This window comes from Oncorhynchus kisutch, linkage group LG17 (assembly GCF_002021735.2).
Source record: "Oncorhynchus kisutch isolate 150728-3 linkage group LG17, Okis_V2, whole genome shotgun sequence".
Taxonomy (NCBI): Eukaryota; Metazoa; Chordata; class Actinopteri; order Salmoniformes; family Salmonidae; genus Oncorhynchus; species Oncorhynchus kisutch.
Window position 1 is genome coordinate 52,778,975 of NC_034190.2, and position 15,430 is coordinate 52,794,404.

The 15,430-nt window shown below is 40.0% G+C and overlaps 1 protein-coding gene across 4 annotated transcripts in view; it reads left to right on the forward strand.

Moving 5' to 3' along the window:
* The window catches only part of ppih (peptidylprolyl isomerase H (cyclophilin H)), a 30,047-nt gene extending 17,511 nt beyond the window's left edge, over positions 1-12,536 (forward strand). For 3 of the 4 annotated variants that reach the window (XM_020506165.2, XM_031794055.1, XM_031794054.1), the window contains exons 2-9: positions 881-945; positions 1,187-1,210; positions 6,902-6,946; positions 7,290-7,332; positions 7,690-7,782; positions 7,960-8,047; positions 8,140-8,180; positions 11,761-12,536. In XM_020506165.2, coding sequence (XP_020361754.1) covers positions 881-945; positions 1,187-1,210; positions 6,902-6,946; positions 7,290-7,332; positions 7,690-7,782; positions 7,960-8,047; positions 8,140-8,180; positions 11,761-11,829 — 468 coding nt within the window. In that variant the 3' untranslated portion in view covers positions 11,830-12,536. The remainder of the gene's footprint in view (positions 1-880; positions 946-1,186; positions 1,211-6,901; positions 6,947-7,289; positions 7,333-7,689; positions 7,783-7,959; positions 8,048-8,139; positions 8,181-11,760) is intronic. The other variant, XM_020506166.2, reaches the window with a different exon arrangement.
* The last annotated feature ends 2,894 nt before the right edge of the window (positions 12,537-15,430 follow it).

Sequence of the window (15,430 nt, forward strand, 5' to 3'; positions counted from 1 at the left end):
GTTCAGGATATTATGGAGTCACGTGGTTTGTTTCGGTCCAGGTTAAGTGAAATGTTCTGTCTCCAAGGGGAACAAAGGCCAGGTCTAGATTTCTTTCTCAACCTGAACAAATGGTTAATTAACAGGGATGAAAGGAACACCTATAATAGGCTGTAAAAAGCCTGTTTATGGTTTCTCCGGGATACATGGCGCAAAGGATCCGCTGGGCGATTTTGAGGCAATTACCGAGAAAATCGAAGTATGCTGGGTGTTGACTAAGTGGAGGCTGCTCCTGCACCGCCAATATTTGTTTAACAACACAGAAGCTCTCCGGGGATGCCTTGGGGACAAATGGCTCTTTTCAGAGGGGCTGAATTTCAAAGCTGTAGCACAATATTTGACATAAAGCAGGTTTTCAAAGAGTTTAGTTTGCTTTTCCTTTTTAACATGGAAAATTTGAGTACTGGAGTTGCCCACCTCAATAACAACTAGTATCATGACAACCCTACAGTTGGTACTGCTTAATTAATCCAGTGGGAACAGGTATTCATTAAGTAGCCTATTAGTCCTTTCATTTGAGTAAAGTGTCTTACCATGTGAGTATGATATGATGATGACAAAATATTGTTGAATACAAGAAACCAGAAGTTCTTTGGTCAAACGATATAGATACTATGTTTTGTCATATACATTTTACATTGCTTCCAGGAAACCATTTCTCACGCAGAACAATGAATGTAGTTTAGAAATACTAATTGTTAAGCATACCAGGAAATGTGAATGTGGGCAAAAGCGGCTTTCAAAACCCGGTCGAGCAAGGTGATGACTATTGTGGTCTCCTGTCAATATTTGCATGTGGAGTGTTTACAGAAGTCAGCCCTTTTGACTTACTGTTTTCCAGGAAGTTGGGAGAATGAAGGTAGAACTCTTTGCCGATGTGGTTCCAAAGACGGCTGAGAACTTTCGGTAATTTTACCTAAACAAATTTCATGACTTCCTAGTGCAAAATCATGCCCTGTCACATCAAGGAAACATTCAGTATGGCATAATGTTGTAGAATGTCGGATCGAAAATTATTCTGTAGAAGAGACATGCCTCTGACATATCTGCAATGTTTAGTAAATTGCACCATCCTGAATTATTAAAGATTTGTTAGAGATGATTTTTGCCCTTCCAATGAATAAATTATTTATTTTGTCTTTTACAGGCAGTTCTGCACAGGGGAATTCAGGTAAGGGCATCTCTATGGACACTAAAGTAGGCTATATATTGATCCCTGGTACACTTGCTGATCTACTCGCTCTGACCACCCAACTGTACCCATGTACTACCACAGTTACAAGCACAGTCACTATGAAAGGCTGTAGTCAGGAGAGATTTTATTGCTCACTTGACACAAGTATCTATCAGGTTAAGGTGTTGGCTTTATAACGCCATCTACTGGAGCTGTAGAACCCTTCCCATTGTCTTCCTGACACCTAACTAGCTATAACTAGCATAGTTCACCCTTGAAGAGAGTGCGGTATTTGATTTTTAAAACATGTTGCCTGTTCACTGGCCATGGTGTCCACTTAGTGGAATAGGTGTATAGAGTGTTATTTTTTTCCTCGGTACAGGTGTTTTAATTGTGGTAAATGTCCCTTTTCACTTATTGTTTAGGCTGTTGAGCACAAATTAAAAGACAGTAGTCGGGCCAGTTCCTTTGAGATGTGTCAACTCTGCAAAATACGAAATCTGTGCACCCTAATAGGAGAATGGTAGGGAATCAGACCACAACCTCTATCTCTTTTCCTTTTGACTTGTTCTTTAGGCATTCAACCATTTGTGTTAATTGCTGTTTTTAATTGCAGTTTGCATAGTGATTTTCTGAGGGAAGAGAAACAATCCCACAGACAGCAACTCTTAACATTCCAACTATGGCGACAAACAATGAGTCTTTATGATGACTGTACAAGATATATTCAGGCATTCTTGGGGAAAAACGGCTCAAATAATTTGTCAGTGTCATTAGTCAAACTCTATTAGCTAAAAGGTAAACCCCTTGTCTATTTTACATCAGTAAATATTACTGTGATTTGAAATAATAAAAATGGAAAGGACGAGTACTTTATTCTAAATAAACACTTAGTGTACAGTACAGCTTTCCATGACACAGACTGGCCACGTAATTCCAGGTGAAAGCTATGATCCGTTATTGATGTCACCTGTTAAATCCTCTTCAATCAGTGTGTAGATGAAGGGGAGGAGACAGGCTAAAGAAGGATTTTTAAGCCTGGAGACAATTTGAGACACGGATTGTGTATGTGTGCCATTCAGAGGGTGAATGGGCAAGACAAAAGATTTCAGTGCCTTTGAACAGGGTATGGTAGTAGGTGCCAGGCACACCGGTTTGTGTCAAGAACTGCAACGCTGCTGTTTTTTTTTACGCTCAACAGTTTCCCGTTTTGTATCAAGAATGGTCCACCACCCAAAGGAGATCCAGCAAACTTGACACAATTGTGGGAAGCATTGGAGTTATCATAGACCAGCATCCCTGTGGAACACTTTTGACATCTTGTAGAGTCCATGCCCGACAAATTGAGGCTGTTCTGATGGCAAAAGAGGGGGTGCAACTCGATATTAGGAAGGTGTTCTTAATGTTTTCAAAATCAATCTATTTTTGAAACTCAAACATGGTTGAAAATGTATCTGGTAATCTGTTTTGACACTGTCACACACATACCCCTATCTGACAAGTGAGCCTAAAGAAAAACCTACATGGTGATATTACTCTAGGGCAGCCATTCTCAACAGCCGGACGGACCGCTGTCCGGATCTGGACCCAGACTGGGGTCAATAGGGACCACCACGGGTCCCGACAATATTTTGAAGGGGGGAAAAAATTGATCAAGTAGCCCACTAGTTAGCCCACTAGTTAGCATGGCCAGATTATGTGCTTTGGGCCCTCGACCCCCAGGGGGCACACAATTTTATTTTGTTGAGTCACTCGGGCATCATATGAACACACATAAGACATGGCAAAATGTTTAGAAATAAGATTTAAAACGGCTAAAATTCTATGCCAACAAGAGAAATTTGAACAGTATGGGGCTGCAAGGTGGGGTTTGTTACTACGCTGTTAAATGAGAATATCCATTCACACTTTTTCCACCTAGGAAATTTGTGTGTTCTCAAATAGTACATAGTAGTTGAGTACCCCTGCTATAGGGTAAAAGTGAATCCTTCGACCAGGATTTGCATGTACAGTACCTAGTGAGTCTACACACCCCTTACAGTCTTCACATTTTGCTGCCTTAAAATTATATCAAAAAGTACTACACATTTTCAAAGTGAAAGACAAATAATAGAAATGTTTCATAATCAAGACATCTTTGTTATTTATTATTAATTAGGTCTTCACACCCCAGGGTCAATACTTGGTATAATCTAATTTGTCAGCCTTTACAGCTGTGAATAATTTTGAATAAGATTCTACCAACCCTTTGCCAAAGCTCAGTAAATTTGGTTGGGAGGAAGTCTCTGATTTTCATGCAGATTTAAATGGACCATTTAGTAACACTCAACACCTATTGGAAAGCTATTTTGGTGTGTCTTTGGCATAAAAATGTGTGTAATTGTCCCACTGAAAAATAACAATATAAACTCAGTAAAAAAAGAAACGTCCTCTCACTGTCAACTGCATTTATTTTCAGCAAACTTAACATGTGTAAATATTTGTATGAACATAAGATTCAGCAACTGAGACATAAACTGAACAAGTTCCACAGACATGTGACTAACAGAAATGGAATAATGTGTCCCTGAACAAGAGGGGGGGGGGGGGGGGGGTCAAAATCAAAGTAACAGTCTTTTCCTCATGGATTGCACAAGATTTGCCAGTTCCTGCTGTGAGATGTTACTCCACTCTTCCACCAAGGCACCTGCAAGTCTTTCTGAGGGGAATGGCCCTAGCCCTCACCCTCCGGTCCAACAGGTCCCAGACGTGCTCAAAGGGATTGAGATCCGGGCTCTTCGCTGGCATTCCTGTCTTGCAGGAAATCACACACAGAACAAGCAGTATGGCTGGTGGCATTGTCATGCTGGAGGGTCATGTCAGGATGAGCCTGCAGGAAGGGTACCACATGAGGGAGGAGGATGTCTTCCCTGTAACGCACAGTGTTGAGTTTTCCTGCAATGACAACGAGCTCAGTCCGATGATGCTGTGACACACTGCCCCAGACCATGACGGACCCTCCACATTCAAATCGATCCCGCTCCAGAGTACAGGCCTCGGTGTAATGCTCATTCCTTCGACGATAAACACGAATCCGACCATCACCCCTGCTGAGACAAAACCGTGACTCGTCAGTGAAGAGCACTTTTTGCCAGTCCTCTCTGGTCCAGTGAAAGTGGATTTGTGCCCATAGGCGACGTTGCCGGTGATGTCTGGTGAGGACCTGCCTTACAACAGGCCTACAATCCCACGGTCCAGCCTCTCTCAGCCTATTGCAGACAGTCTGAGCACTGATGGAGGGATTGTGCGTTCCTGGTGTAACTCGGGCAGTTGTTGTTGCCGATCCTGTGCAGGTGTTATACGTGGTCTGCCACTGCGAGGTCGATCAGCTGTCCGTCCTGTCTCCTTGTAGCGCTGTCTTAGGCATCTCACAGTGCTGATATTGCAATTTATTGCCCTGGCCACTTCTGCAGTCCTCATGCAGATGAGCAGGGACACTGGGCATCTTTCTTTTGGTGTTTTTCAGAGTCGGTTGCCTACCGTCTGTAAGCGGTTAGTGTCTTAACGACCGTTCCACAGGTGCATGTTCATTAATTGTTTACTGGTCATTAAGCAAGCATGGGAAATAGTGTTTGAACCCTTTACAATGAAGATCTGTGAAGGTATTTAGATAATTCATAATAATCTTTGAAAGACGGTCCTGAAAAAGGGATGTTTTCTTTTTTTTGCTAAGTTTATGTATTCAGAAGACTGAGACAGAGTTTTCTCTTATTTTTAACAGGACTTTGCTCCTTTCATATTTCTTTTGATCCTGACAAACTCCCCAGTCCCTGCCGGTGACGAGAATACCCATAACGTGATGCTGCCACCACAATACTTGAAAATACAGATGATCAACAACATTGCATTTACGCCACATTACTGGCCAGTATGGCAAAGTGAAAATAAAAAAATCCACTCCTGTGTTAAAAAAGATCCACTCCAAATCATCCATTGTTTTTGCAACAAGGCTGTTAAGTGATACTGAAAGACAACACGGCAAAGAAATTAATGTTTTGGCCTGAATTAAAAACTTCAGGCTTGGGTCAAATACTACACACTACAGGGTGAACCCCTCTATTTTCAAGTATTGTGGAGGCAGCATCATGTCATGGGTATGCTTGTCACCGGCAGGGACGGGGGAGTTTGTGATGATCAAAATGTTAGAGAAAATCCCCCTCATTCTTCTGAAAACCTAACACTAGCTTGGTTTCCATCCAATTGGTGACAGATTTTCCTGCAAATATTAAAACATCTGCATAAAGGAAAATATGCACGTTTTTCCACCAGTGGTGTTTACAACAAAGTGACTTGTTGTGGATAAAAAACCGTGCGTGATGACGTAGTGCACATAAAAGGTACTTTTTTTGCTTAGGTTTTTATGTACTGAATGAAAATGTAAAGTTCAATATTTTTCCAGGGCATTTTCAACTCTACTCTCTCTAGTTTTGTCACAAAAACTGTTCAAAAGCAAATGTGCCCACTCTGGTCTTGGCACATGCGCTCTAGCCAACAGCTCGCAGATGCAATGCGGGTGGGCTAGCCTACATGAGAATATTATGAATGAGATTTTTTTTATTTGTCAAACAGCAGCCAAGCATCGATCATCATGTCACCAAGACACACACCACCCTGTTATAATTTATTTAATCTGTAGCCTAATAAACTGCATGCACCACACAACATATCATCACATGACTTATTACGTGGTTATTATATTAATATTTCAGCAGAAAGGCGTTTCCACTGACATTTCTTGTGTAATGAATTCCGTTCCCTCCAGGTCGAATGAACAAATTGTCGGTCAATATTTATGAATATGTACCGACATTTCCTGTTTCCATCAGCCCAGCCGTGACTCTTTTTATGCTACAGGTAATTCATCCACATGAAATGGTTGGGTTGAAACCTGGTTCCTGAGAGTTTTGTTTTTCAGCAGGACAATTAACACATTTTAATGCCAAAGACACCAGAATGGCTTTCCAAGAGGTGTTGAGTGTTCCTAAGTGGTCGAGTCTGTTCTTATTTAAATTAGCTTAAAATCTGAGAATATTGCGGTCCAATGATTCCCAACCAAATGTGCTGTTTGACCAATTTTAACAAATAAAATGGTAAAATGTTGTCCTCAGTTATGCAAAGTTGGTGGAAGCACCTTTGGCAGCTATTACAATGACTGGTAGGCCGTCATTGTAAATAAGAATTATTTAACTGACTTGCCTAGTTAAATAAATGTTAAATAAAATAAGTTAGATTCCACCTAGTATTAACTCTATGGTGTGAAGACGTACCCAGTTAAGATATTCGAGTTTTATATAATTTCCCAACATTTTCTATAATTTTTCTTTCAATTTCAAAATGTGCAGTAAGAAAATTTTGAATTTATTTTCATTTTAAGGCAGCAAGGGCTGCGTAGACTTTCACTAGCGACTGTATATTTCCAAGTTAACAGTAATATGTCTGGTTTGTGAAACTTAATGTTTATTACTTTTCATGTGAATGCGCTATCTTTAACTACCTAGCACTGACTTGGAGGTGTAAAATGAGCTAAATCTAAAAAAGTCTTCCTTAAACTTTAGAGGCTTTCTGTATACTCTGCTGACTTTTATATCAATACAGCAAAGGAGGCAGTAAGTACCATGTTCATTTATCTGTACAAACTCTCTTCTACAGAAAAGATGGTGTCCCTATCGGATTTAAAGGCTGCACCTTCCACAGGTATGCTTGAGTGGGATGATGGAAGAAGATGTGACAAGTGTTACTTTACATATATTTTTGATCTGACATCAAATCACAATAATGGATATTGTGATAGGCTAGGCATGGTCTCTAAGAAGCAACAACATGCATATTAAGTAATTATTGAATCCATAAAACCCATATCTTGATGGGGTGTTTAGTGTCTTTGTGTTGGTAATGCTTTTGTTCGCAAGCACATTCTTACGTGTTATGATTTGGTAAGATACAATATGAATATTTTTGTATAATTTAATTTGATTGTTAGATAAAAAGCTCCTCAGTCTGCCAGTTTTAAAGTTTATTTTATTGTCTCCTCTACTAGGGTGATAAAGGACTTCATGATCCAAGGCGGGGACTTTGTAAATGTAAGTCAATTCACTGCTCTTTGTTGTTTCTGATTTGTTCTTTTAGAATTCCAGCCAAACTGTTAGTTTATGCTGTTATAACTACTTTTTTTGCAGCATGTCCTTTATCTGCACTGCGGTGCAGGTTAACTTTCTCATGTACCCAACTGTAACAGTGTGCTACGGAGTTGGAAGCCGGCACATATCTGCTATTCGATAAGTCAATTAAATACGGTGCGAAATATGTAGCGAGCTCGGCGGACTATCGCTCTCTGCGACTCTGGACTCTAATGCTAATGTATTGGTAATTTTAATACAATCTACTTCTAATCTAATTTGTCCTCCTTTGTTTCCCTTGACCCTGTGGTGCACCTGTAGGGCGACGGGACAGGTATCTGCAGCATCTACAGAGGACCATTTGCAGATGAAAACTTTAGAATGAAGCACTCTGCCCCTGGCCTCCTATCCATGGTACCTTTTTTTTTTTCAGACAAAAACTCACACGTATGCGCACACACTGCTGTTCATACACACATGTTCCATTGGAGACATTTAAACATTGATATGAATAGACATAGATTATAACTGATGTTATTGGTTGATGTAGGTGAAGCATCCAGTAATAACCCTCCAATCTGTCCTCTGAAGGCAAACAGTGGCCCCGGAACCAATGGCTGTCAGTTTTTCATTACCTGTACGAAATGTGACTGGCTAGATGGAAAGCATGTGGTCTTCGGTTAGTATTACTATATTGTGGATTACAATGGATAAGATTTAACATGTTGTATGTGTATTTGGCTCATAAAATATTGTATTTCAACATTTCAGGGAAAGTGGTCGACGGCTTGCTCGTCATGAGAAAAATTGAGGTAAAAGCTCTTAATTTGATAAGGGTTTGTGCCCAGGGCAAGATATACAGTGAGGGGGGAAAAGTATTTGATCCCCTGCTGATTTTATACGGTTGCCCACTGTTGCCCCCCGGTTGCCCACTGAAGTAATTAATGATCAGTCTATAATTTTAATGGTAGGTTTATTTGAACAGTGAGAGACAGAATAACAACAAAAAAATCCAGAAAAACGCATGTCAAAAATGTTATTAAAAAAAATTCTAAATTGATTTGAATTTTAATGATGGAAATAAGTATTTGACCCCTCTGCAAAACATGATTTAGTACTTGGAGGAAAAACCCTTGTTGGCAATCACAGAGGTCAGACGTTTGTTGTAGTTGGCCACCAGGTTTGCACACATCTCAGGAGAGATTTTGTCCCACTCCTCTTTGCAGATCTTCTCCAAGTCATTAAGGTTTCGAGGCTGACATTTGGCAACTCGAACCTTCAGCTCCCTCCACAGATGTTCTATGGGATTAAGGTCTGGAGACTGGTTTAGGCCACTCCAGGACCTTCATGGGCTTCTTCTTGAGCCACTCCTTTGTTTCCTTGGCCATGTGTTTTGGGTCATTGTCATGCTGAAATACCCATCCACGACCCATTTCCAATGCCCTGGCTGAGGGAAGGAGGTTCTCACCCAAGATTTGATGGTACATGGCCCCGTCCATCGTCCCTTTGATGCGGTGAAATTGTCCTGTCCCCTTAGCAGAAAAACACCCCCAAAGCATAATGTTTCCACCTCCATGTTTGAGGGTAGGGATGATGTTCTTGGGGTCATAGGTAGCATTCCTCCTCCTCCAAACACAGCAAGTTGAGTTGATGCCAAAGAGCTCCATTTTGGTCTCATCTGACCACAACACTTTCACCCAGTTGTCCTCTGAATCATTCAGATGTTCATTGGCAAACTTCAGACGGGCATGTATATGTGTTTTCTTGAGCAGGGGGAACTTTTGCGGGCGCTGCACGATTTCAGTCCTTCACGGCGTAGTGTGTTACCAATTGTTTTTTTGGTGACTATAGTCGCAGCGGCCTTGATCATTGACCAGATACTCCGGTGTAGTTCTGGGCTGATTCCTCACCGTTCTCATGATCATTGCAACTCCACTAGGTGAGATCTTGCATGGAGCCCCAGGCCGAGGGAGATTGACAGTTCTTTTGTGTTTCTTCCATTTGCGAATAATCGCACCAACTGTTGTCACCTTCTCACCAAGCTGCTTGGCGATGGTCTTGTAGACCATTCCAGCCTTGTATAGGTCTACAATCTTGTCCCTGACATCCTTGGAGTGCTCTTTGGTCTTGGCCATGGTGGAGAGTTTGGAATCTGATTGATTGCTTCTGTGGACAGGTGTCTTTTATACAGGTAACAAACTGAGATTGTGTTCCTAATCTCAGCTCGTTAACTGTATAAAAGACACCTGGGAGCCAGAAATCTTTCTGATTGAGAGGGGGTCAAATACTTATTTCCCTCATTAAAATGCAAATCAATTTATAACATTTTTGAAATGCGGTTTTCAGGATTTTTTTGTTATTCTGTCTCTCACTGTTCAAATAAACCTACCATTACAATTATAGACTGATCATTTCTTTGTCAGAGGGCAAACATACAAAATCAGCAGGGGATCAAATACTTTTTTCCTTCACTGTATAATGATGATCCTCAACAAAGATCAAACTTTAAGGGCCGGTGGGTTCCATGGAAGTAGAAGCAGGGAATACTGTTCTTAGATAATCCAGATTTAGAAACGTGATTTCAGAGCCATGTTTTAACCCTGGATTACATAGTATTGGATCATTGAGTCCTTGACTGTGCTAGAGAATAACAAGGCTAATTTATCATCTGAATTAGTTGCTTAGTAGATCTAAATAACATTGGGGCTGTTTTCTCGACACAGATTAAGCCTAGCCCTGGACTACAGAGAATTCTCTGTAATTCTCCATTGAGTTTGCTTTTTAGTTCAGGACTAGGCTTAAAGGGCAACTGAACGCAAACACTAATTTATCTGAAAATGGCTTATGTGGCATTGATATTAGTTAGAAAAAGTTATTCCAGAACCAAAATGGACTAAAAAGTGTAAGTAGGTAAATTTTGGTTATTGAGTCCGTATACTCCAAAACATTGTTTTGTGAGATTTGTGTAATCGAGGTCATCACGATACATGAGGTTTTGGTTTGGATTACAATCATGCCTACTAGCATAGGATTTTAACGCCTAGGGAGAATTTTCATGCACAGAGAAACAGCTGCATTTATTGCACTTTATTCAATCATAGCAGTGAACCTCCACAGACACTGAGACAGACCTGCCCATTACACAGTGCCTTGGACTTGGACCTGTTTACATAAGACAACACGTCACCAATGTTATGTTGAAAGAACACTTGGCCCTTAGCCCTTTATGGAGTGGCCACTTCCTGGTGTGTTTCATAGTGAGCACTTCAGTCTGCCACTATTTTGGGCTAAATGAGAATTGAGACGATGTGCACTTATATCAACTGCCACTTGTCAATATTTTTTTTTAAGTCTCAAATCATTTGCAAGCATTTTGTGTCCTGCCGTGACCTGTTTTGTAACATGATCTGCAATGAAACACTGCCAGACAGACATATATTCTAGTAATAGATAGTGAGAAAGTTGTATAAAAACTCAATGGCACCAAAGCACATAGCTAATTTAGCTAACTTGGGCAAGCTACTAGCTAGCTTCAGTGACAAACAGAGATGGAACTTTGCTTGCTAGCTAGTGATTTTGGGCACTGATACACAGCGGGTAGCAGCTTGTGCTTTATCTACGATAGTTTAACAGCTTGCCGCTGAGGAAGTTGTAGACGTTCTCAGAAATCAGTCCTGAGCGCAGCTAGCAGCAGCTGACTCCATACTGTCTGCAGTGCAATCTTTTTTATACAAATGTTTTTAACTTGATAAATACTGCACCAAACACCTTAGCTAGATATGAAATTGTGTGACTAAGACCTCTGCAAAAATGTCAAAATTACAGATTTCATGATTTAGCTTAGATTAATTCTGACTGTTTTTGAGGAAGTGGTAGTGATTATGTTGTTGCTACTGTGCCTCAATGACAAAAAACAACTGCCAGGGTACAATAAAGCGAACTAAACACATCCAAACCGTACCACATCCCCAAGACCAAAATCTTGTTTTTCATAATGAGCAGCAGAAAAACATGTGGGATCATTAATCCGCTCTTTAATCTGTGTCCCGGAAACTTCCCCATTGTGTTTCTTGAAAGCAGACATATGTTGTTGTATAGTCGGTCAGATTTGACTATACATATCTGGCTGGGGGGGGGATCTTAGTTTAACCTCAACCCTTCTACACTTCAGAGTACACACTGTTTAGATATGAGAATATCTGTCGCCGGTCCCAAGCTGTTTGCAACAACCATCTGATTAATATACGGCAGAATTATTTGTATACAGTACATCTATTGCTGGTAGTAGAATCACAACCCTAATTTGGTCTCCAACAAATGTCGTAGTGTAGAAATGACTGTACCATTTTAGAATGTTATATTGAACATTATCTGGACTCCTCTTTCCCACAGAACGTTCCTACCGGCCCAAACAACAAGCCCAAGCTTCCCATCCTCATAGCTCAGTGTGGGGAAATGTGACTCAACTTACAGGGCAAGTTTTTTTTTTAGGACAGACACACAACCTCTTTTTGTACTTGAATAAGTGTGTTCTTCTCCCATGTTTGCGCTCAATAGACATCAACCAAATTCTGTTTACTTCTGTAAGTTGAGTGGAAGTCAGTCTGTCAGTTTGCCACACTAGCATGACGTCTCCTATGAATAGTAAAGCTATACAAATTGCCAACACTTTTGCATTGCTTGAGTCGTTAAAATTCAGAGACTGTAAATCTAGGATGTAAGACATCTTGGACATCAACTAGACTTGAACCTCATTACTCCTTACAAAAAAAAAAATGTTTCAGTTCAAAGTATCACCAATCGATACATTTCCTATGTGTAATTCGATAACTCACTAGTAATTGTATAGACTACTGTAGCTTACTCAAATGGTTTCTCAATGCCTAGCTATGAATAACAATTATTGGAAATTCAATGTTTTGTATGGAATCTGTTGCCTTTTTATAAATGGATAATATAAATGTGCTTTTTGGTGCAGTGGTTTTGTTCAGTAGTTGTTTTTCAAAATGTCAGGTTTTCAACAATTATTTGGTATCCCCCACCAACAATGTATGTGAGTAACAAGACATTGAGTTTTCATATAGCCTAAACGGAATAGATTCCACATATGGACAATATTGAGGTTTATCAATTTGTCAGGTATAATAAATTAACTTCTTTGTCAACTACGCTGGTATTCTAATTTATTAAGACATTTAAACTGATGAACCGTAATATATATTGGGGTTGAGAAGCAATCTCAAAGGCATTCACAAAGTTCCTCAGGTAATTGGACAAAATCTGACCTTTTTTAAAACGGGACTTAAAGAAAATACGCTTCCCAACCCCCACGCCTGAACTCGCCTTGGACCCTTTCCCTCCCAGTACAAAAGAATCCTTTCAGATGGAGCTCGGCTCTCTTATGGAGCAGGAAGAGTTTTTGGGGGGCTTGGTGGGAGGCTTCTGGGGTCAATGTTAAAGGCCGTCTTTGTGTGTGACAACAGGGTCCGACCATTAACAACAGGCTCTTCACACATCAACCAGTACTCATAAACCATGCCAGCGGGGCATTAACATGACAAAAGATGGGGGGTGGTTTGGGGCTGTTTCGCACTCAGGCTTGGGCTGGCTGGCTGTCTGGTCTACCACACTGGCAAGTGGATCCTTTTACATGTTGGATTTTAATCGAGGACAATGATGACAATTTAGCAGTGGTGTAAAGTACTTAAGTAAAAATACATTAATGTACTACTTTGGGGTATCTGTACTTTACTATTTATATTTTTGACTACTTTTACTTCACTACATTTCCTAAGAAAATATTGTACTTTTTACTCCATACATTTTCCTTGACACCCAAAAGTACTTGTTACATTTTGAATGTTTAGCAGGACAGGACATTTGTCCAGTTCACGCACTTATCAACCAAACATCCTTGGTCATCCCTACTGCCTCTTGATCTAGCGGACTCACTAAACACACATTCTTTCTTTGTAAATTATGCCTGAATGTTGGAGGGTGCCTGTTGCTATCTGTAAATGAATTAAACAAGAAAATGGTGCAATCTGGTTTGCTCAATTTAAGGATTTTTTTTATTATTTATTATTTATACTTTTACTTTTTATACATTTTAAACCAAATACTTTTAGACTTTTACTCAAGTAGAATTTTACTGTGTGAATTTTACTCAAGTTATTTTCTATCTTTACTTTTACTCAAGTATGACTGTTGGGTTTGTTTGATTTGAGGTATATTGTTGATAGGAAACCCAAGTCCCTTCCTTTGAAAATGAGCCAAGTCTTTTTGGATAGAAACACCTCTTGGTGCTGCTACAGACTAAAGGGAAACACTTCACATACAGTTTAAGTCAGAAGTTTACATACACCCTTAGCCAAATAGATTTAAAATGTTTTTTCACAATTCCTGACATTTAATCCTTGTAAATATTCCCTGTCTTAGGTCAGTTAGGATCACCACTTTATTTTAAGAATGTGAAATATCAGAATAATAGTAAAGAGAATGATATATTTCAGCTTTTCTTTCTTTCATCACATTCCCAGTGGGTCAGAAGTGTGCATACACTCAATTAGTATTTGGTAGCATTGCCTTTAAATAGTTTAACTTGGGTCAAATGTTTTGGGAGCCTTCCACAAGCTTCCCACAATAAGTTGGGTGAATTTTGGCCCATTCCTGCTGACAGAGCTGGTGTAATTGAGTCAGGTTTGTAGGCCTCCTTGCTCGCACATGCTTTTTCAGTTCTGCCCACAAATGTTCTATAGGATTGAGGTCAGGGCTTTTTGATGGCCACTCCAATACCTTGACTTTGTTGTCCTTAAGCCATTTTGCCACAACTTTGGAAGTATGCTTGGGGTCATTGTCCATTTGGAAGATCCATTTGCAACCAAGCTTTAACTTCCTGACTGATGTTGCTTCAATATATCCACATAATATTCCTACCTCATGATGCCATCTATTTTGTGAAGTGCACCAGTCCCTCCTGCAGCAAAACAACCCCACAACATGATGCTGCCACCCCCAAGCTTCACGGTTGGAATGGTGTTCTTCGGCTTGCAAGCCTCTTCCCCTTTTTCCTCCAAACATAACAGTGGTCATAATTGTCAAACAGTTCTATTTTTGTTTCATTAGACCAGAGGATATTTCTCCAAAAAGTACGATCTTTGTCCCCATGTGCAGTTGCAAACTAGTCTGGCTTTTTATGGCGGTTTTGGAGCAGTGGCTTCTTCCTTGCTGAGCGGCCTTTCAGGTTATGTCGAAATAAGAGTAATTTTACTGTGGATATAGATACTTTTGTGCCCGTTTCCTCCAGCATCTTCACAAGGTCATTTGCTGTTGTTCTGGGATTATCTCTAGGAGCCAGAACGCGTGACGGCTGCATGGTCCCATGGTGTTTATACTTGCGTACTATTGTTTGTACAGATGAACATGGTACCTTAAGGTGTTTGGAAATTGCTCCCAAGGATGAACCAGACTTGTGGAGGTCTACAATTTTTTTTCTGAGGACTTGGCTGATTTATTTTGATTTCCCATGATGTCAAGCAAAGAGGTACTGAGTTTGAAGGTAGGCCTTGAAATACATCTAGACACACCTCCAATTGACTCAAATTATGTCAAATAGCCTATCAGAAGCTTCTAAAGCCATGACATTTTCTGGAATTTTCCAAGCTGTTTAAAGGCACAGTCAACTTAGTGTATGTAAACTTCTGACTTGCTGTAATTGTGATACAGTGAATTATAAGTGAAATTATCTGTCTGTAAACAATTGTTGGAAAAATTACTTGTCATGCACAAAGTAGATGTCCTAACCGACTTGCCAAAACTGTAGTCTGTTAACAAGAAGTTTGTGGAGTGGTTGAAAAACGAGTTTTAATGACTCCAACCTAAGTGTATGTAAACTTCCGACTGTATACTGTATACATATCAGCCAAAAATGATACACAAAAGTTGTAATATGATAGAGATGTGCCTAGAACTATGGCTATTGAATAATATCCTTTTTGTAAAGTGCAATTTCATACAGTGACCAGCTTTTTTTTCATAATAAAGAATGCATATAAAACAATGA